General features: G+C 38.8%; 1 protein-coding gene across 8 annotated transcripts in view; it reads left to right on the plus strand.

Moving 5' to 3' along the window:
* LOC306889368 (opioid-binding protein/cell adhesion molecule-like) overlaps positions 1-23,032 on the plus strand; it is a 210,109-nt gene that overhangs the window by 171,794 nt on the left and 15,283 nt on the right. For all 8 annotated transcript variants that reach the window (XM_079448211.1, XM_079448214.1, XM_079448210.1 and 5 more), the window contains 2 exons: positions 3,603-3,835; positions 15,573-15,698. In XM_079448211.1, coding sequence (XP_079304337.1) covers positions 3,603-3,835; positions 15,573-15,698 — 359 coding nt within the window. The remainder of the gene's footprint in view (positions 1-3,602; positions 3,836-15,572; positions 15,699-23,032) is intronic.

Here is a 23,032-nt window from a genome sequence, read left to right on the forward strand (position 1 = left end):
CTCACCACATGAGGTTCTGCTGTAAAAGGCAGCTAGCTGATGCCTTATGTTATAAGTAAATCCACGAACCAGACCTGTTTCAAGATCAGCGTGACTCTCTTTAAAATCTTTTGTTCTTAGTCAAGTTAAAATAAAGATCCTTCTCACTATTATTTTTAAAACGCTGGAGTTGTTCATTTCAATGTGAGGCTGCATTTGAAAGGCACTAATGAAATAATTGATTAGCACTTCGTGAAGATTATAAAACGAATTAAAAAAAATTTAAATACCGTAACTCATTCACTCTCGGTGGACACTTACAGCAGTGGAGAGGGAATGAGTCAGCACTTATAAATCTGAAATTAAAGAGTGAGACTGAGAACATAGACCCCCCAAGACCCTTGTGTACACAGTACCTGAGAAAACATGAAAACAATCAACTTGGTTCTCCTGTCTGTGTTGACAGTGTGTTCATCGCCCTGCTTCAAAATCCGTGCTTCAAAATCGCTGCACGTTACGTAAAAAAATCAATACATCCTTACCATCCAGGTAGTAGCAATGTTCTCATGGCTGTACTCTAACTCGTTGACAGTAATTTCATTTGGAGGTAATCCAGTGTTTTATATTACAGCTTTTTTCCCCTCCGTAGACTTTCGATGCCAAATCAATCCCTTTCTCCAAAGTGAATTAATAATGAATGCCCTCTCTTGTTCATGTCGCAAAGCAGCCAGAGGGGCCTGCGGAAAGATTTATTTTCAAAACCACGCTCTGATACCTGATATATTTTTGTCCTTCATGAGTACAGCGGCATACACAATAGTTGATGCACTGCTTGCTAAAATACACTCAACAAACATGTTGTAATGATCAAACCTTGACTAAGAAGGAATAACCAAAATAGCCCAAAAACATATTCCCGTACCTGTACAGTAGACACACTTATTGAATGGAGCGTCATGACACCACATCAAAAATTAACCCTGTGATCCATGCAGAAATGAAAGTAGTCGCACATACAGAAAATGATGGGGCGAACAGCATTTAATAATTTTCATAAAGCGCACATACTGCGATGTCAGAGCAGAAAAAATGGGCGCAGACCGTGCTTGTTTACGCCGGCTGCTTAATTTTTCCCGCCCTTGGATGCTTTTCATTGCGCTGAAAGGGTAGACACTTTATTTGGATTAAATTGGTTTGCTGTCTGCTCCTCTCTGATAAGGGAATAAGGCAGAGTTATTTATTAATTTATGTATTTGTTGCATTGTGCTGATTCAGTGTGCGGGGACGTACACGCGGCTCAGACAAGCTCCAGTGGCTGACTATGCAGCGCCGCTGCTTTCCTAAAGGTTGGGACTGCTCAAGGTTACGTCTGATTGGATGGGCACCAATGTTGTACCAAGAGGCTGTTATTATAATGCACGGTGGTTTATGGTGAAGCTATAAATAAGAATTCAATAAGGTGGTTTAACAAACAGCCCCCTTATAGTTAAACACAAGGGTTGGCACACGTGCAGCAACCCGTGCATGCATTTAATGCAAGCCGCGTGCAGCCCATGCAACGCTCTTCTTCCATCCATGTCTAAATGACGAATGAGCAAGAGCTTTGCTCTTTGATCCCATAAACTGTTCCGTCTGGGGTTTCGTTCAATTACCTGTGTAACAGCTGTATTAGGTTTGCATTTTTCTTATTATTGCAGCCAACTTTAAATGCCCTTGAGTGTGCTTTGTTACCATGGTCCGCAACCTTGACTAGCACGTCATCTTGCACTATTGGTTGTCAAAATGACTTGCATGTTATATCAGACGTTTTTAAAGTGTATGATGAATGCATGATTCGCTAGTGCATTTTTACACTGGGGTGATGCCCCGATATCAATAAATAAATTATAGCGGAGGTGTAGAGTTTTCTTCACAGTGTTTTAAAATACTTTATCCTTTCCCTGTTAAATAAGCAGATGCAAGTCGATTTTTATAGATTTTTTGAATGGGAAAAATGCTGGAATTGTTTCTTTCCACATGTCAATGTTGTTTTTGCACTTATAATGAGGTAAATCAGCACATAGAATCTGTGCTAATGCAATTTGCACAAGCAGTGTTGTGACTATTGGGTTGCCAGATCTGTGCGACAAAACTATCCCAATAAACCAATCAATACTAGACCTAATACGAATGTCTCTATTATACCTAAAATACATTTTTACAGACCTTATGCATTACACACAATTTCTTCTTTAAAATCACTTCAAAGTAATGATTATAAACACAGTTTACATAAATAACTTCCTCTTACGTTAAAAATGTCAAAAGGTGAAAAAAATCTTTTACCTGCGGAATAAAAATCAACCCGCGGCGGCGGTTTAAAAGGAGCTCAGTTCTGCAGGAAAACCACAGACTTGGCCACCCTGGGTGCGGCTATCTGCTTTGACTGACCAATGTCGAACCAAGAGGCGTTTTCAGGAAAACCTGAATGTGATCAATAATTATTTTAGCAATTAGTGATGCTGGAAGCAAAACAGAACTTTAAGGAAAAGAGCTCAAGACAAACATGTGAAGGGAGGTAGTTTAATATTTCCGTGCAGTCTATTTTGAACCCTTCCACTGGGAAACGCTTGATCTCCTCACTGATCTCCAGCTTTCTCATTTAGTCCAATAAAAGACAAGGTAGGGGCCAGTACCGCAGTTTCCACTCCCTTGAAAAACGTCCGCCTGTGCTTTACCTCAGTACCTCCGCTGAGAAAAAAACGGCACGAAGCACTTCTACATCACATGTCCCTGGTGCTTTGGATGTTGCCCTCTAGAAGCTAAAATAGTTCAGCGAAGCGCCTCTCACTAAATCTGCAACAAAGGGCTTGTAAGGAATTATGACCACAAATCGCAGAATGAGTTTTATTCGAAAGTGTGCCAAAGATTTTTGGGCAGTGATGCTATCTGAGATAAAACAAAGATTGCATGAAAATTGTTCCTGCGTTTTATTGAATGGGTAATCGGGCAAGTAATCAATTAGGCGCATGATTGCATTTCATTTTAATAGCCCTACAGTATATGAAAAGGGCCAATTTTGGCCTCCGCTTTTCTAACTGTTAGGCATATCTGTAATTAGACGCAGCATGTCCTCATTTATGGAAGGTCTGTAAGTAATTAGCATCTAATTCCATTGTATCCATAATACGGCGCGACGGAATTGTCTTTAAGTTTAAAGTGCTTTAATACTCCCCAGTTTAGCTTTAAATATTATCCGGGAGGGGGTGAATAAATTTAATAAACACAATCTGCTCAGGGTTTTGGGGGGGTTGATCGATGTCTAGCTGCGTGGCTTTTCTTTGCTTAATATCTAGGGAATACAGACGCGCTAGTTTCGTTCGTGTCTCTCTCTTCCCAAACAGGTGCGTGCCTCCGACGCACAGTACCGGGGGAATATTTGAATAGGGACACTGATATGTTAATGAATACATGAATTTATCTTAATTGATGGGTCCTGGTGCTTCGGTCACAGAGGTATAAACTGTAATAAATCTGAGGGGAACGTCTTTTTTTAAAACACGTGCTTAATGGTTCCACTGTTGAGTCACGAGGGAATTGTATAACCTGACGGTGGTGAGATAACGTGTTGTGTTCTTTTGCAGTTGCTTACAAGGGGAATTTGTGACACGCACGGCGTGGCTGAACCGATCGAGTATACTGTACGCTGGAGAGGACAAGTGGTCCGTGGACCCCCGGGTGAGTTTGGTGGTTCTGAACCAAGACGAGTTCGCCATCAAGATCGAAGATGTGGACTTGACGGACGAGGGACAGTACATCTGCGCAGTGCAGACGAGAAGCAGACCTCGAACCACGTCTGTCCACGTCATCGTTCAGGGTGAGTTGATCACTGTGCGGTGTGAAAAGCGAAGGGTTTAAGGTATAACTCACCCAAAAATTTTAATTCTATCATATTCGCACCCTCTCGTGAGTTCAAACCTATGTGACTTTCTTTTTTCTGCAAATCACAAAAGAAGATAACCGAACAATGGCTGTACCCATTTACTTGCATTAGTTTTGTGTCCGTAGAATAGAATTGAACAACCCTGTTGTTCAGTTACCAACATTCTTCAAAATCTCGTTTTTTGTGTGTAGAAGATAGAAAGTCATACTGGTTTGAAATGACAAGAGTGTAAGTAAATGATGACTGACTTTTGTGTGAACTATAACTTTGTTTTCCTGTTTTGTCTACTTAAAGAAGAAGACAGGTATTCTGATATTGAAATCATTTACTTGTTCCAAACCTACAGTATATGACGATTTTCTTGGAACCGAATCTCATTGGGGTGGCCTTCTTTATCACTGGGCCGAGATAGCGTTTCTAGTTGTTTCCCTCTGACAGTGGTCATGAATATAGCACACAAGTCATATAGACTGCATTTGTGGTAGTTTTATGGTATTTTATGGGGCTTTTTGTCATTCTTGGAGCTCTAAACACATTATGGAAAGCAGTGCTTTTGATGTTCTGTAATATTCCTGCTTTTGTGCTCCACCAAAGACAGAAAATCTTGTTTGGAAACATGAGACAAGAGTAAAAGATGAACAAAATGTTCATTTTTGAGCAAACTTTTGCTTTGGGCATACGTGTCCTCATTAGTGGATGTAACGTGTGCAACGTTTCTGTGTTTTAACAGCTTTAATATCCTTTCTAGAGGGCCATTTTTCAGTATCGATGGCACACACCTTGAACTCCAGTTACGATATTGGACATTTTAATGAAGTGGATAATTATGTAATTAATGCTGATTGCGTAAAACCTTGGGGGTGCATTTTTTCGGGCCGGATTTGTGGGTCCGGTGTTAATATGATTGATGACAGTGTCATTCCTGTGCAGTGATGCAGTAGGTCATAACAGAACTGAGCTACTGTACACTGGCAGGAGATTTAGAGCGCAGGAACTCATCACTACAGCCGTCCTGCTTTAATACTCTCAACAATTTATTGTGTAATATTGTTTAAATATCAGCTTCTCTGGCAATTAGATTCTTAAATTCAATACAATTTCATCAATACGGCAAAGTCGAGTTGTATTTTTCTAACAGTATATCAACTTTTAGTGTGACTGTGAATGTGCAAATGAGGATATACACAGGATAAACACAACCAATATTTTTGTTTCTATATTTCTTTCATTTTTGTGTGTCATGGGTAGGATTCAGAAAGGAAAGGGTTAAGCCCACTAAAAGAAGTTGAACCGGGCATTTGTTCTGTTCAGCAAAATCACAATGTCCCCATGACAAAATAACCTTTCATTATATGTGTACCCATCAGCTTCACCACTGTGAGAAGAACATTACCCGGAATAGGTTCAGGGAGGTCCAGGTTTATCTTCTGGCTAATGGTTCAGAACCTGAATTTGTGTTAGTTTACATGCTGCGCTTGAGTATTTGTCTTAATTAGCTTCACTGACACATGCTTCTGAGAGAGCCTTTGATCCATAGAGAAAGAAGTGCAGCTTGGGCTGGATGGGTTTACATCAGTGCATTCATCAGCGGTGAAAATGAACGTGAGATCAAAGAGTGAAGGGCAACGTGACGCATCTCTCTCACTTCTAAAAATGTATGTTTTTAGTGTTTGGTAAAAGAAGCATCCTTGTTTAGAGATCTGCGCAAACCATAAGCCCAGAGTGTTAAACTTTGGCTTGTCCTGTACCTTTTCTTCCAGGGGCATGAACGGGCACCTCAAATTGTAAAGCTTGTTGAAGAGATGTGTTCAGTTACTTTTCTATGGTAAACAAATGACAAAAAACGTGTAAGATATAACTAGGGAGCATAATATTTTCAAACTTTTTTGTCAGCCGAACCCCAAAATTATTTATTTGCAGTACCCCCTGAGATTTTAAGTAAACATTTCAATAATTTAATGGCATATTTCCAAGCTTATCTTCCAAGAGTTTTTTCTGTCTATTTTGAAGTTTTTATCAGAAGTATTTTTACATAGGCTAACTTTTGCTATTGCAATTTAACTTAATGGAAACAACGTATCGAATATGCAATGGTAGACATACAGGGCCCAATCTACACCCGGCTAGTTTCAGCCCGAGCGAGCTCCACTGGTTCTTAAAGGGAATGGGAGATGAGACTCTGATTGGTTTTCCCATGTTTTGCCCAAAACACACCAAAGACTCCTTAAGAGAAAAGGGAGAACCCTTGGCACGCTGACAATTTTTTCCGTCTTTAAACTAGCAAAAGTGGATTCAAGTTCACTTTTGCCTTGCGCTTTAGACTGTGCGCTTAGATTTTTAAGTGTACTTACAAATCACCAGGGGCTTGCAAATACTTGTTTGGGATTCATTGTAGAGAATTAAGGATAGACTCTTTTGACTTTTCACTAAGCAACAGCGGAGAGAACCCTAGAAACCTCTTAATAATAGCCACACAGATAAACATAGCAACCGCATTACAATGCACCATAATACTTTGTATAATTTAACAATTACATAACAACCACGCATACCACGGGAGAAAATTTGTCATAGACAAGCACCACTTGCATTTTCGTCAAAGATGCCGTTAATGTTACATCTGTATCTCTATTTGAAGCGTATTTTACAGGTTGCTGTAGGTTGTCAAAAGACATCGAACTGGCATTTGAGCAAAATTCTTTGCACCCTAAAAATAAAGTTTGATTTCACTTTCATGATGACGTCCAACCAAATAGCATCGAAACATGTGTTACTTCAACATTCTGTCTAGCACACACGGTCAGTTCAAGCCCGAACATTTAGCAGATCTAAGTCATCTGCCCTGTTGCCTTGGCAACATACTCCCGTAATATGGCCTTGATTGAGAGAGTGAAGAGACGCTTTAATAACAGAGGTCAGATTCCACACAATACCTGTACGCGACGGCACGACAACAGAAAAACAGCCATTATCACAGTTAGCAAACAGCACACCGCAGCTGGTGGCCAATGGATGTAGAAAGGGGCGAAATTGTGTGACACCCTCAACTTGCCTTGCCTTTACAGTGTAAAAGGCACATTTGAATAGAGATCCAACTTGCTTCACATGCCGAGTCACAGCTGCTGCAAACTTCAAATTTATTGTGAGAATTGAGTTGGTAATAGTCTGTAGAAGCAGTATTATGTAAACAGTAGGAGGGGTTTGATGAACACCTGCTCGTGACAAAGAGCGTCAGGCTCGTGAATACAAATGAAGGACGAGACTCGGCCCTCTGACTCAATGTGTTTATCACTCGAAGGGGAATATTTACCTCTTCACTTCTTAAAGCTAAACATTTGGTTTTTGGGTGACCTCTGAGCTTTCATCTTAAAAGACTTATCTAGTAATAAGTTCATTAAGGGTTTAGAAACTGAAGATCAATCTACCACCCTCGCTTCAAACTCCCCTAGGCTAAAACGTCTTCACCTGCGTGGGTTTTTACGCTTCGAGTGTGTCTCTCTGTGAAGGTATGAAGGCCTCTGGCATTCTCTGACTACCGTGTCATTTTTCTTTAATAACCGCAGGCGGTCGGATACCTGGTCACATACCTTAAATCATTAAAATCGCTCAGAGATGCTTGGATGCGTCCCTCTCGTTTCTGAAGCCTCGGGGTTAAATGGTGTTTATGGGCTCTCTAACAAAGTGCAATGCATGTAATTGCATGTAACTAGGGCCAGCAGACCGGTCAGAGATTAAAGAAGTCACAGCACTTCTCACGGTTGTTGTTTATTAATGAGCTCGGATGCACTGGAAGGCAAGATCTTGCTTGTAAAATAAGTTAACTTGGTTTTCTAAACAACCTTTTCATATTAATGTTCTGGAATGTGTACCGGAACGTGCTGAACATTTTTGACGCAATTGTGAATATTTTGTACATAGTAACAAATGGTTTATTGAGCACATGTATCAGTGGAGGGGTATGTTGTCACACTGCATAGGTTGCATTGTGATGTATCCGTCTATTTATCATCCCAGGCTTTTTAGTAAATAATAAAATGCAAAAAAGTCATCAGATGTGCGATGCAAAACCATTTTAAATGGACAGTTCACCCAACAATGAAAATTCTCTCTTCATTTACTCATCCCCAAGTTGTTCCAAATCTGTATCCATTTCTTTGTTCTGATGAACACAGAGAAAGATATTTGGAAGAACGTGTTTAACCAAACAGTTCTTGTCCACCATTGACTACGGTTGTAGGACAAGTTACAATGGTCGTCAAAAGTGCCCCAGACTGTATGTTTTCCTACATTCTTCAAAATATCTTATTTTGTGTTCAACAGAGCAAAACAATTATAGAGACTTTTTTCCTACTATGTTAGTCAATGGTTGCCAAGTACTGTTTGGTCACAAGCATTCTTCCAACTTGAGGTTGAGTAAATGAAGAGAGAATTTATATTTTTGGTCGAACTGTTCCTTTAAGATCTTGACATATGAAAACCCCCCTTGTTGTGAGAATACATTTTGGGAGACAGTCTATGTAGTTATGATTTAGTCAAATCTGTATAAACGGATGTCAATTGGGCGCTACTTTTCAATCTCACATAGAAGTGGACAGGTATCATCTTTAGATGGGATTTTAATGTGAGACATGAAACAATTGTAGGCCTATATGCTGCCAATTTTGTTATGATTGTGCATTGATAAGTGTGGTAGCATAACACAAACAGCATTTACATATCACACCCCTATAAATTCACTGTTTAGAAGCTTTTTCCCTAGTCTTTACAACAATAAGATATATAGCCCGGCTGAAAAGAGGAACTTCTTAGAAAGTTTAATCTTGGAAGTTCAATCAAACCATCTTGTGTTAGCAGCTTGAAAAGTAGAATCAAATGATTGAAAAATGTATTTAGAATCATTACTGTTATTGCTTTTTAGGATATGAAATGGGCAAATCATGCACAGATTTTCACTTGAATTAAAAAACTGAGCGCACAACAGTTGAAACCTGACGTGAAATTTGATTGTAGCCACAGCTCACATCCATATTAATAAATGCCATGTTTTGCATGTAAACAACCATATGCCCAGATTTCTATCTTTCATGTTTGTGTCTTAAATGAGTGCCCCTGTGTTTAATTGTTTACTCAGAAGATACAGCAATAAATATAAAATTAAGAATTCACAAAAACATGTGTAAATTTGATATGCATCTTGATGCATTTGCATTGCATGGTTAGTTTTTTTTCCGTGTGTATGCCGTCTCTCTTAACACCCATAAGATAACAAAGTCATTTTATAAAAAAACTTGATTTTAAAATAAGTATAATACGCCTGCATTTAGTTCCTGTTTTTCACAGACGTGAATTTCTCTGCTTTGGCACATTTTGTTGATGTGGGAGGCAACTGCTATGATCGTGTTTGCATAGGCGAACCGTGTTAGCAGACAAACTAATGCATGCTAATCAAAATAACCGCACTCAAGAGGTCTCGCTCAGAATACTCTCGCTCAGTCGAACTATTGTATTTTCCTCCACGCGGTTGTTCATACATAATAAGGTCAAGGAGAAACGCAGCCATCTCCTCATCTTCATAAAGCTGGTCTGCGGCTGCTTCCATCCACATTTATGAGGAGAAAGTCTACAGTTGCCTTGCGGCTGTTGGCTTCAACGGCACACACAGAATGTCTTTTTGCAGATGAGACACACACACAGTTAGTTGATTTTCTTAAAGACATTGTGTCTTCTTCTAAAAGAACCACTTTATATTAAAAGTAAGACAAGATGAAATATGACTGCGCTCAGAGAAAAGTGTGAAAATCGCTGAAATGTGTGAGCACGTTATTTCCTGAATGCAGCTTTAATGCTTGTATTTAAAGCCCATTTCTTAGGGGAGTATGAATTATCCTGTGTGCTTTTTGTCTTTAATTTGTTTCTAGGACAGGATTAAAACCCAAACCCTGATGGAGCGAAAAAAGGGCTTGATCCTCCCTGAACATGGAATCATGGGATATGCCCCAGGCCAGCAAACAGCAGGAAGGGAGTCAGAAGTGTTTTACCTTAAAATTCTTCTTTCTTGAAGAAACGGAAAAGGAACAAATGTAAAGAATAGGCGAGGCAGATGAAGTAAACATTAATTCGCTGATTAAAGTCTTTGCATGATAATCAGTGGCTGAAAGAGGTCATCATTTGCATGTCAAATCATCTGACATTTTCTCTGGATGCAGACGTCGGTCCTGCAGCTAGCGGTGCATCAAATATCGGAGACTTGTATATATTCTTAATGTTTATTTTGCTCACATTGTTTAAAGCCTTTAAGTCTGATTTACACGAGAACAAGTTAATGTCATTCAGTGTTTGTACACAACGAACAACGAAGTGTTGTTTCATTTGTATTCCCATGCTTGGGGGGGAGTTTAAGTATTGATCGTGTGACTATTGATTCTTGTGCAAAAAGAGTGCTCAAGTGTGTGAAATATTAATGAATGTAAATCCATTGAAACAAGCTGGAGCATCATGGCCCATCATTAAAAGATGTAGTCTTTTTGAAGTAAAATGTATCGTGCATTGTACGTTTTGATAGGCATCTCTGGATACTTAATGAGAATTACTCAGAAGTCCAATTGAATGTGCCTTGCACAGCCGTTTGGTATAAATCCAAAATCCAGGCACAATTTTCATTCCGAGCACATTTCAGCTCAGGACACCAGCTTTCTGAAACATTTAAACTTTGTTGCCGCTGGTCTTTAAGTTCCTTGTAAGAGCAACAGAGCGCAAATTGATTTCCTCCTCCCCAAAACTCACCTCCTGCTTATCAAACTGCACGGGGATGCGGACACGTGTATTGAGCCGCGGAAGGCAAAACAGAATGTGTCTTTATTGTGATATGACACGCAAATCCGTGACTGTTTGTCAGGCAGAGGACCTGCCAAAACAGAGCAGAAACAGACAGGAAGTACATTCTCGGCCGGTCGACGTCTTATCTGCAGATTCTCCTTTCAGAATGACTGTCTCCGTGTAATTTAGTTTCTTAAGAGTTCATCGGCCTGGAACTGGGCTGTTTGCTATATCTTTTGTGTTGGTTATCAATGCAGGATTTAGCAATTCTGAGACTTTTAAATAGAACTGATTCTTTGGTCGTATAACTCTGAGGTTGCCAAAAATGCAGACGGAGTTGCAAGAGATTTCTATGAAGCGTTTCTTTTAGGAATATATTCGAATGTAGTGTTTTTGTGCTTTAAACATAATGTGGTTTTGTTTTTCATGTTTGTGATAAATAAACAATTTCTTTGCACCTGGAAGTGTGATTATAGCTTAGAAAATGCTTCAAATGTCAGCCCGTTTGTTTCAGGATGCGTTTTCATTTGAAACAATTGTTGGTGATTTCAATGATAAGCAAAACTATTTTCTACAGAATGCTTAAAAATTCTGTTGATCCTCATAACAAAATGCTCATTACTGCATTGTTGATCTTATCTGTCTGTCAGATCTTAGTTCATATAACACGTTTTGGAACTAAAACCATTAGTAGTATGTAAGATTCATATTTGAATCGTTTTATTAAAGTTGTTTGTAGTTGTTTTTAATGTTGTTGTGTTAGATTTTGTTTTCACCAGCGAGATGATATTTATATTTCATCATCCATGTCACGCCTCACTAAGAATTCCCGCTTCCCCGTAGGAAAAGCCAGGGTCAAATCTTGGAAATAGGAAGCGATATGGCAAGTTATTTCTATTCAATTGCTCCTCCTGTCAACTGAAGATCCCTTTGAAGCTCGGAAATCCCGCATCTGAAGTGAGAGGGTGGTACGACTCTATTAAAATGCAATTTAACATGCTTTACCTCATACCAAGACTGGAGAATCCAATCTGTGTGAGACGCACACACAGAAACACAAACACACACACGTCGGACACATTCCTTTACTGATTTTGTGCGATATAAAGCGAGAAGCAGTCATTGTTAAGCCCTTTATTGGCTTTGAAAATGTCTTCGTGTTGCATTAAGCCCGTCCGTATCAGAAATATGGCTCGTGAAGATACACGCTATCATCCCGAGACACAAGTCATAAACGCGGTGATAGAATCATTCTTCACTCCGACTATCATTGTCATATAGAGGGTCACTGTGCCGTTGTAAACATCTCTTATTAACTTCATATAGTTTCCTTGGGTGACTGTTACAGACTGTTACCTGACTGTGCGTTGCTGTTTTTTGCTCGGAATTACTTCAGATCTGTGTGTGAGGAGGATTTTAGTATTTTGCGTTTGAAGATGACTTTTTACTTGCCATATTTAGATCAGTGAGCAAAAACTTTTCTGTTTGAATATGCATATTCCCGCTGGCAGCACAAGCTCCGTTGTAGCGTTTTATTTTTGTCTTGCATTATGCAAGTAAGGAATGTATTCAAAGACCTATACACAGATGAATTCAACGATGATAAAATCTCAACACAGGGGGGCTATAGATTATTTTGACACGTCATTGCATTTAATTTGACAATAAACTTAAATTACTCTAGCTTTTCTTAGAACGCTTCTAAAATAAAATGATTTGTTGTCAAGGTGATTTTAACACGCAGGTGTACTGGCAGAATTACCACAGGTGTTTTCACAAAGACGGACAAGCAGAACGCATGTGAATACATTGTCCTTATTGTGAAGAATAAATCAGTTTTTATTTTTCTTCATTCTTTATTTCTTCATTTCAAGCTTCGTTTTGTAAATGTTCATTTCAATGACAAATCAATTGAACAGCTTTTAAGGACAAGTTCACTTTTCCAAAACGAAAAAAGTGTCATGGCTGTTAAACAAATAATCGTGATTAATCGGATCCAGAATAAAGGTTTGTGTTTACATAATGTATCTGTGTACTGTGCATATTTATTTTGTATTTATAAACACAGAACGTGCATATACATGTATATATTAAGGAAAAGCTTGCATGTGTATACTTATATTTACAGTATATATTATTTAAATTATTTATAAACATTTATAGATTTTTTTATATTTTATGTGTATTATATTTATATATGTATGTGCATGTTTTAAATTAAAAAATTATATTCACAGTACACAGACATACAGTATATTATGTAAACACAAACTTTTATTCTGGATGCGATTAATCGCGATGAATCGTTTGACAGCCCCGTTGAGTTTTGTACTGTGTCGGGTTGCTTGCTGTCTTAAAACCAGGTAGCACACAAATTCCAACAAAGTTAACCAGACTTTGTGGGCGCACTTCAAGATTTGAAAAAATCATATTCCTCTCAGACTCTTGAATTGTGTTGCCAAACAAAGCTGATCTTTTGCCCTATTTGCAATTATTTGACAATGAGAAGAAAACTGTGAACTTGATGCTTGTACAGATTGTCTCCGCTAATACATATTAAGCCAGAAATAGACGAAACAAACCCAAAAGAATGTTACTCATACGCTCCCTGGTTCAACACTTTGTCACTTACTAAGACTTAGGCTGACGTTAAATGAATTATTTATAGGCGAGCGTCTATAGAAGAGCACGTCTTTAGTGACTAAAAGAGGATAAAACAGTGGTGGAGCCCGCCTTTTGTTGGAGCTCAGCTGAGCGATGGCAACCTTTGTTGGCGTGTCTTGGCTTTGAAATGCAAAACTAAACCTCTCGACAGAGTACATATGTCAAAATAACATCTGTGTTTAACGGCAGAATGTAACATGTCAGACGACACTGGTATTCTTCCTGATCCAACCGTCATTGCCACCTGTTATTAAATTTATTGAGACCATCCCTTTTGGGTACTGATGATAATAGTGATTGTTTTAAGCATCGTGTTTTGTTGTAAGATTTCTCAGAAAGAACGCGATGATCAAGTGTAAAGCGCCGGCAGGAGTTTTGTGAAATAATTTCCAATGTGTGTACGCTTCAGCTCATTGTGGATCTTCATTTACAGTGGAGGGAATTAGTTAATGGCCTCCAAAGGAGTTTATTTTTACCGTTACGGTAGTCAAGCTGAACATATTTTGCCGGCTATCATGGAGGTAAAAGCGCAGGATATCCTCCAGAGATGGAAGATATTATACTGAACTGACCTTTAACTTAACTGACCTTTGCAAGACAGTTTTTACGATTTCATCCGTAGTTTTAGCGAGGAAAAAATGTGTGAAATACACTGAGCGGCTCTGTGCTGACAGCAAGAGCTCAAAAACCATTTTAGGTTACTAGCACTTCATCCGAATTGCCATATTAATGTGTTTCACTGGAGATGTTTGCTATTTAAGTACATACAGTAAATCAGATCTTATATTTTTAAATGATTTATACCTAAACAAAACAACGTTGCCTCACGGGGCATGTTGTGATCACATGACCAGTTGAATAAATAGTGTAGTATAACACAGCATATAACTCGCACACTGATTCTATATCAAAGACATGTAGAGAAAAATTCTGTCATCATTTACTTACATTCTTGTCATTTCAAACCTGTATGACTTTCTTCTGCAGAACACAAAATAAGATATTTGGAAGAATATCAATGATGAACAATGCAGGACCCATTGACTTGCATTGGTGTTGTGTTGCGTCCATAACTAAATGGGTACTGCCTTTGTCATTTCACACAGGTTTGAAGTACCCCTTTAAGAAAAATACACTAAACCTCTTCTTTAAGAACACATCATGTCCATCTCAAAACAAATTCAGTAAACTGCACATAAAGGATTTGGGCCTATTTAAACAACAGACATTTGATATCTCTATCTGACCACATCTCTGTGACCGTTACAAGCGATCTTTAACACCCTTTTCAAAGTAAGCCATAATTTCTTCTCCTGAAGGGAGGATGTCGAAACCCTTAACATCAATTCCCCGTTGAGTATCTAAATAAGGTATTTGTAACATCTTTAGTTTTGCTGAGTCGTGGAGTTTGTGAGATCTGCGAGGCCCTCAAAGGCCTGGATTACGGCTTTTTCTGCAGTCTCTTTAAATTGTGTTCAAAGTGCAAAGACATCAATAAATCAAACTTGTGGAATTTGCTTAGTTTGCATTGTTTCAACACCAAGTAAAAAATAGGGGGAATGGAGGTTTCATGGCTATTCTGTAATAACAGTTTGACAGATTTGAAACGAAAGAAGCCCAAAACAACAAACAACATTTTTCTCTTCACATTTTTGAAAGGCCTGGTCCCGGGTACAACTGAAGGCCATCCAGCATTCACTGCAGTCTAACATCGCAATAACATGCCTATTGTTCCACTTGTATTTTATAATTAGATACAGAACATTTATATTCCATTATAAACATTATTATCAGCATAACAATTTGAATAAAAGCTGAAATGATGAATTAACATGAATTGAATAATTTCTTAGCATGTGGTATTACCCCCTTTTGCTTTAATGACAAAATGCTCTCCAGCTGGCATGGAAATATGTGTGCAACCTAATGATCCATGTTTTCCCAGCTTTGATTTGAGAATGTCCCAAAGAGCGTATTCCAAAGTGTGCTTCCACGGAAGCAAGAAAATCTGACCTTTGGTATGAGGGGCTAACATGGTCAATGCCAAAAAATGTGCTTCCATCTGACTTGTGACCTTCAGTGCAAAATCGTAAATATTAGATTTTTTTAACGCCAATGTTTAACCTATTTCTAGGTTAAGGAGTGTAGTGTGATTTTTGGACTGATCGAAAGTTTCCTGATGTTCTTACAGTTCCTCCAAAGATTGTCAACCTGTCGAAGGACCTGGTGGTGAATGAAGGCTCTAACGTTACTCTGATGTGTCTGGCGAATGGCAAACCAGAACCAGTCATTATGTGGAGAATGTTATCACCTTCAGGTAAGATTATATATTTTTAATGTGACCACAATGCTCAGTGTTTCTGATGTATTTTCAATTCAAGATCAATGCACCTTTTCCTTCATGATTTCACTAAACACTGCATCTTTTTTCCTCTCTCAAGCATGGGGAAGATAATATAACGGATATCTTTGTGCGCTATGTCTTTGTGCGTGTGTTTGGCAGTGTGCACACATCTCTGAATGTGCTGAAAGAGCATGTTTACGTGCTCACTTGTGTGTTTTGTATGCATGATACAAGCAAAGTGGTCTGTTTTGCTTATCCTCAGGCCACATGAACAAATCAGCTCTGTTTGGGCTGTCTGCCGCTCTGTTCTTTTTTGCACCATTTCACTTAATCAGGGAAAAAATGGCATTTTAATGTGCTGTGATTCGTGGGGTGCAACTGGACCGCTGTACCTGCTTAGACAGACCCGCTTTCTTTCTTTGTGTTGATACAAGGATCAGGTAATTGAAATGTTAATGTGACAGAGAACTGACTGCTCTGGTTTTTTTTAGAAGATAAGTGAAAGAGTTTGTGATGGATTCCATTATGATACAGTACAGATGTCTGGCCGGGGCTCTAATAGCTTTAAGGAATAAAAGATGAGCTGTCGGGGCTCATTTAGTCAAGTCAGCTGGTCTTGCTGGACCACAGGATCAACCTTTTTATGTTCAACTTTTAGTGGGCGGGACTGTCTGTGTATGTTTTCAGTGTGAATATATTGATTTTAAAGGAATCATTCACCCATTCTATCATCAGTTTATCGCACCTTATTATTAGAAAGACTCCTTTTTCTTCCTTAATACGCAAATGAAAAATTCTGAAGAATATATTGGTCACTTTTTACTGTTACAAGTCGTGCGATAGCTTTCAGTAAGAATTGAGGATTGAAGCGTAAACTATTACACAAGATTTGGGATGAACTATATCTTAACCTTCTTTATTGTTAATAAACTGCAAAAAAGGCTTAACTTTGTCCTTAATATGCTGACAAATGTTGGCATGAGTAACATTACATTATCTACAAATGCCTTGTTTTCATGCATTTAACACTTCGTTGGCTTTCGAATCTGATCCGCTGTCGTAAAAGCTTTCCATGATCTTCAAAGACTTGGCATCTGAGAATCGTGATGGTGCCGGAATCAGCCGGAAGCGATCCAAACAATGTGTGAAACTTAATTAAGCCACGGACCCCCGTGATAAGCCCTTAATATCTCGATAGCACCAGGATTTGTTGTCTTGTCTGCGTTTTTGATGCTTTTCAGTTTTAGAATTCGACAGACAAAGATGGTGTTCACGTAAAGCACAGCTGCTCCCCTGAGCGTTTACCGCACTAAAGTCGATGAGATTTACTGCAGCGCTTCCATATTGTTTCAATAAAGGACTGAAATAAGTCTGCCAGTCACACTTAGTTGTGTAAGTACACATCTCCCACCTTTAAATGGCACTTCACTCAAAGCTCTACATCTTATTCTTCCGACTCTCTAAATAAACCAAGGGATTTGGTGATCCTGCAGTCTGACGTCGCCCGAACTCTTTTCTAGATTAAGATCATATCGAGTGTATTTCTTATCTAGAGCTCAGTCTGGAGCAGCTGAGGCTCGTCAGCCGGTTTTATTAAAGGATTTTTTTTATTTGTGTTAAATACAGTAGTCGTAATTTAACTTAAAGTAACTTAGAGAGACACATTTTCAAATAAATATCTATATATATTTTTTGGGGTGAAACTCTGTGTCTGAAAGTAGAATATAATTTTTTTATGTAAATATATTAGTGTCCTCTTTTCTAACGTTATGTGTTTTGAGGTTGCTTTTAATGGATCATTTGGATTAGGTACTTTAAATGGATTTGGATATTATGGAGGATCATAACAATTAGATTTTGCTGTAAATTGCCAAGTGGACAGCTGTGCTTTCATGTTTTACGCTTGCCAGCGACTGGATGAGCTCAGATTGAACCAATGAATTGGAAAGTGCAGATCTATAGATGTTCTGTAGAAAAATGTTTATTCGATGTGTGTCTTGGCCTCGGTCAAGCTAAATGGGTAAGGTTTGATGTTCTGGGGTTATTATGGATGCCTGAGCATGGGGCCTCTTGTCCAAATTCATGAAATCATGAAGGAGCAACAGTCTGACAAATCAGCCATACTTTTCTTTATCCAGATAGCTGAGGATTCATGTTTACTGACTGTGACCTCAAGCGTGCATTAAAGCCCAAAAGTCACTATTTAGAGCAGTTTGGACAGTCGACTCTTTTGATCATCACCAAGCCAACTTCTCTATGCAAGCAACATGGGAAAGCTTGAAATTTTCTTCCAGGATGAAAAGTTTCAGCGTACTAATTCATGCAGAGGCTGCTGGATATTGCAGGATGCCCAGAATATTCCAGCTAGTACAAGGTGTCCAAGGTGGATTTTAAGGAAGATGAAATATAAGGATATACTTCAAAATGTGTGAGTGAAATGAATTGGCTAAAAACAACAGATACTGTAAAACCAGATGGTTTTGTGGTCTCAGCTGGTAAGGCTAATACAGTGTGTTGGTTTAGGATGGTTTTGGGGAGATCGATCAGCTAAAACCAGACCTGCAAACCAATTTAAGTGCATTTGAACTATTGTTTTTTAGCGATGAGAAATTAAACCAATGCTCTAGTTCAAAGAGCCTTCGGTGTATGTGTTTTACCCAGAAACCCTTTTTTAGACCTTCCCCTTTAGTGATTTATCCTGCACCTCCGAAGATCCAGAAAAGTTTAGGATATTAGATTGGGAGACACACTGCTTAATGCATTTTATCATTTTCTTTGTTCCCGTATCTGAACAGAAGATTATTAGCTGGGCCTCAGGGCACAGGTGAGAAAAAGTTTTCTCTACTTTCCTTTAGTAGTATCGAAGATTAAAATAATGTCCAACTTTTAGGGGCATAAAACTGCGGTATCATTTGTGTTTGAATATTAAAATGAGTCATAGCCTACAATTATATCATTCTTCTTTAGATATTCGGGTTTTTAAAACCATGGTTCTGAAAATGTGCTGTACACCGTAGAAGCGTCAATATTTGTTTATGCTACAATCCTTTCATGAATTGTATGTATTTTATGTATTCATCTTTCAAACTGGATATTTGAATAGCAGCCAATATTTTCCCTTCTGCACCGAACATTTCGTTTATATTTAAAAAGGAATTATCAACCCGGGATATTACTGTTATTATCCCCTGAGTCTGTCTAATAGACATATTACACACTTGAATGAAATCATTTGATGGGCTGTGCGCCGTTTCTCTTTCGTGTGATCTGAGCAAAAGCCTTCAGAGACTTGTTTACTTATTTTTCAATTCTCCAAGAAGGATATTCTCAGAATCCCTTATTTCCCCTCTCTGTGTAAAATCCAGAAGGCTGAAGATCAGAGTAAGCCTGTTTGTGTTGCATTGTGGGTATAGGAGGAGCGAGCGTGTGTTGTTTTACCGTCGGGTCAATAATATTGCCCATTTATTATCACTACTATTTAATTGACTTGAATAAACATTGTTTTTAATGAACGTGTGCGTCCCAGGAGCCATTGCTATTACATTAGTCAGAATTAGAGTTTTGGTTCAGTGCGAAAAACACATTGAGAGGAACACAATGCTTGAGGTTTTTATTGAGCTGTGATTGTATTAATCCTGTTTATAAGCGTCTACGCAATGAGGCTGCGATGTGTGTTTGCTTTCGACAACTAATTTCAGCAACCAAATGATCCGCTTAGCCGCGGCGCTAACTGCTAATACAGTTCTACTCCGTGAATCTCTCTCTCTTTCTCCCGCCCTTCCTGCTTCGCCCTGTGCTTACTCCAGTTCTTTTTGTGAAATGAATACATTTGGAGTGGGGTTGGAGATTGATAATGCGCTAGCTCTGCGTGGCTTACAGTGTTTCTGAACAATAGCTTCGGGGGTTCAAACAAACAAGGGTCAAGGAGATATACCGTACAACTTCGTGTAATTGAAAACACTCCATGCTAATGTCCGCCGCTGTGTTTATTTTTCATTCGTTTTGGTCAGGATCATGTTGTGTGTCTATCAAATCGAATACGCCATCATCTCATCACATGACCAAATTTATCGTCCCCGTGCACACAGACGAAAGCGCATTTCTACATTAGTAACAGATGCGGCTATCACTTCTCATTTTGAACTCACACAAAGCACTAAAGGCCCCAAAGATATTTGATGGCTGAACCAAGGCAAGACTGTCAAAGTGAATTATCTTTACTGACACGAATATCAGTTGAATAAAGCCAATACATATCTTCCAGGCATATGTGTGACTCAGGGCCTACTATCTGTTTGTTTTTCTTCAAGTAGATAATACATGAAAGGTTTCTTTGTGCGAGGCATTATATGTGATTTTATGTCAGTTCACAGATCTGCTGTTTAAACAATGAATTGTAACATCAAGGAATTCATTTACTAAACTGACGCTATATTGAAACGGGGGAGTGAAGCACTTCTGTAAATTCATCCATGAGGTATAAATGTTATCTCATTGCACCTTTACTCGAAACCAGGAGCGCAGTTAAAACCCACAGTGTTTTGTAATAGAGATGTGTGATTCATATACTCTACAGACTATGCTTAATGTACTGTATGTGATTATATAACCAATAGACTGCAGGATCTTAAAGGTGCTATGTGTAATATTTTTGAGGCTTGACAGAAATGCAATATAATATACATTGGCTAACTATAATGAAACTTTATGGTTTTATTACCTTAGAATGAGATATTTCTAGCTACATACCCTTTACGTGGAATGTTATTTCTACAGTAGTGCTCTAAAGAGCGCGTTTCGTAAATACGTTATCTCCTTCGGCAAAGAACTGAAAACTTGACGACATCTTAGTTCTGTGTCAGTATTCTCCTTCTTTCTCTTTATATCTGCAAAATAAATACACCATTGCATTTCATATGCTTGATTGATAGAACCTTAGTGTAAAATGAACCTTGCATGAAAATGCATGTGTCATTTTTGTCCGTGTTTCCACTCATTCATTCCTAATCCTGTCTGTGAACTTTGACCCGTGGGGATGACCTTAATATCCACATGAAGTGACGTTGTTCAAACATGCAATTCAGATTCCTATAAGTAGATTATGTAGTCCTTACAACTTTAGGCTTCCATATACTATAGTATGTACGCAGGTTTTCGTTTGCCATGACCGTATAAAACCAGGTGGCTAATCTTAAGACCCATGACTAATCAAAAAGTCTATTTTGATGTATTATGTAAGAACATGCGAAGCGGGCAGTGGAATATCACCCAAGGAGCGGGTCGAATCCAGTGTTTCATTTCGCATGCAGAACAGAAGTGAGATCCTCAATTCACCTCAGGAAATCAGGTGGCTCTGTAATGATGTTCCAGCCCTGGTGCTCGGGAGGGATCAGACAGAGGACCTGTCCCTTTTAAGATGACATGTTCAGCTGGGCCTGGATTGATTCAGCACCTTCCCATCTCGGGTTTTCTCCTGGGCTTTTGAGCTTGTGTGTGTGTGTGTGTGTGTAACAGCCCTGCAGCGGTTCTGCTCTCTCAATTGCTGCAGTACTTTTCAGCCTTACAGAGTTGAGCTACGCCAGGCTGAGTTCAGCTATAGGGTTAAAATGTAAAGACGGGACATTGTATTAGGTTAACAGCTTAAATTTAACACGGTTTACAAGTCAGTTACAGATTAGGTTTGCAACACAGAAGGAAGAAATACTTTTGACTGTGTATGCAGTTTGGCCAGTCACTAAGGGAGAAATGCATTGTTTTATTGACATGAAAACAAACAGTCAAACTATTTTTAAATGATGTGTTAGGGCGGAGAGTCTGAAATAGCAGATGCCACAATCATAGATTGGTGAGGAGAAGTGTCATTCAAAAAAAATCCTGAGCATCACACGAAGAACAATACCAGGAAACTAGACGTTTTTAGAACTTAGAGAGGAACATTGTTGTTGAGAGCCCTTTAAGAACTTTGCATTAAAATTGACAGCCAATCAAAACCATCTGCACATCAAATGTACTTGCTTATGTGCCTTTTCGTGGCTGTTTTTCCCTCCGGTTTCTTTGTAAAACATAAAGCACCAGCAGGTCATCTACATCAATCTTTGAGACTGTGAAACTGCAGCGCTCATGCTTACAAATATATATAATGTTATAGTCCATTTGTGTAGACACCAGTGGCCAAATATTATATTAAACTTTGGAAAATGTACTCGCTTTGTTTACATATTTTATTGAGATGAATTAAAAAAATGTGTACCCATGTTGCATTCACGTGCTTGGAGTAGTGTATAAACTGAAGCTCTGTATGGGAAAAAAGTTTATTTCAGATTTTTTCTCATACACAAGCCAACGGTCTACCAGTTGAACTACAGTAAGACCCTTGTACATTTTTCGCTCAAGAGATCTTCATTTTAACTTGTGATACTGTACAGCTGCAGATCAAGACCTAGGCATAGAATTGACTGACACTTACAATGCCATCAGTCTCCATGAATATACAAAAGCAGCTGCATGATATAAGAAATGCCATTCGCTTTGACACAATCCTCCATGGCAACCGTGAAACCCTGAGCCCCGATAGAGAAAACGTCCCATTTTGTCAATCTCTCCGTTGATGGAAGGTTTACGAAGCACCTGATGCCAAAGCATCACATTTCTTTCTGTTGAACTGTGTATCAAATACTGTCAGTGTAGTTGTCATAAAGCTTAGCCAATCCTTTACAATGCCAACTGCGTGCGTCTTTGGGAAACATCAAATTGAACATTATTGAACACAACTTTGATTCTTATTCTCTTTTTCAAGGTTTGGTTTTAATTGGGCCGTATTAAAAGTGTCAGAGCGTTTTAACAGTGAAACAACAAAATGACAGTATGCATGACCCAATTTTTTGCACATTTTACAGCAATGCTCTTCAGTTCGACGAGGTTTGTACCAGGTTGATGAATAATGAGCTTCTGTCTCCAGAGTGCACTGTTGACACTCTTTATCAGGTTAAAGAAACTGCCTCTTTCTCTCTTGTTAACAGCCCATCCCAGGTGTGAGACATTGTCTTTCAGAACATTGTTAAGTGAATACGGTGTGTTATTTTGCTGTCAGAAACTACATTGGGAGCATTATTTATTTATTTAAGTCAACCGCATGCTGCTCCTTGACGTTGAGAACTGCATCACAAGGACTCTTTTTCTCCAGCGCTTGTCCCCAGTCTGGAGTTGGCAAACATGAAAAGCCTCCGCACGGTAACGGTTCGACTCCGGTGTGCATGCAAATACTTCAAAGCTGCTGTGCGTAGAGTCAAATTTGAATGGAATTTCAT

The sequence above is a fragment of the Barbatula barbatula genome (genome assembly GCF_947034865.1).
Source record: "Barbatula barbatula genome assembly, chromosome: 24".
NCBI lineage: Eukaryota > Metazoa > Chordata > Actinopteri > Cypriniformes > Nemacheilidae > Barbatula > Barbatula barbatula.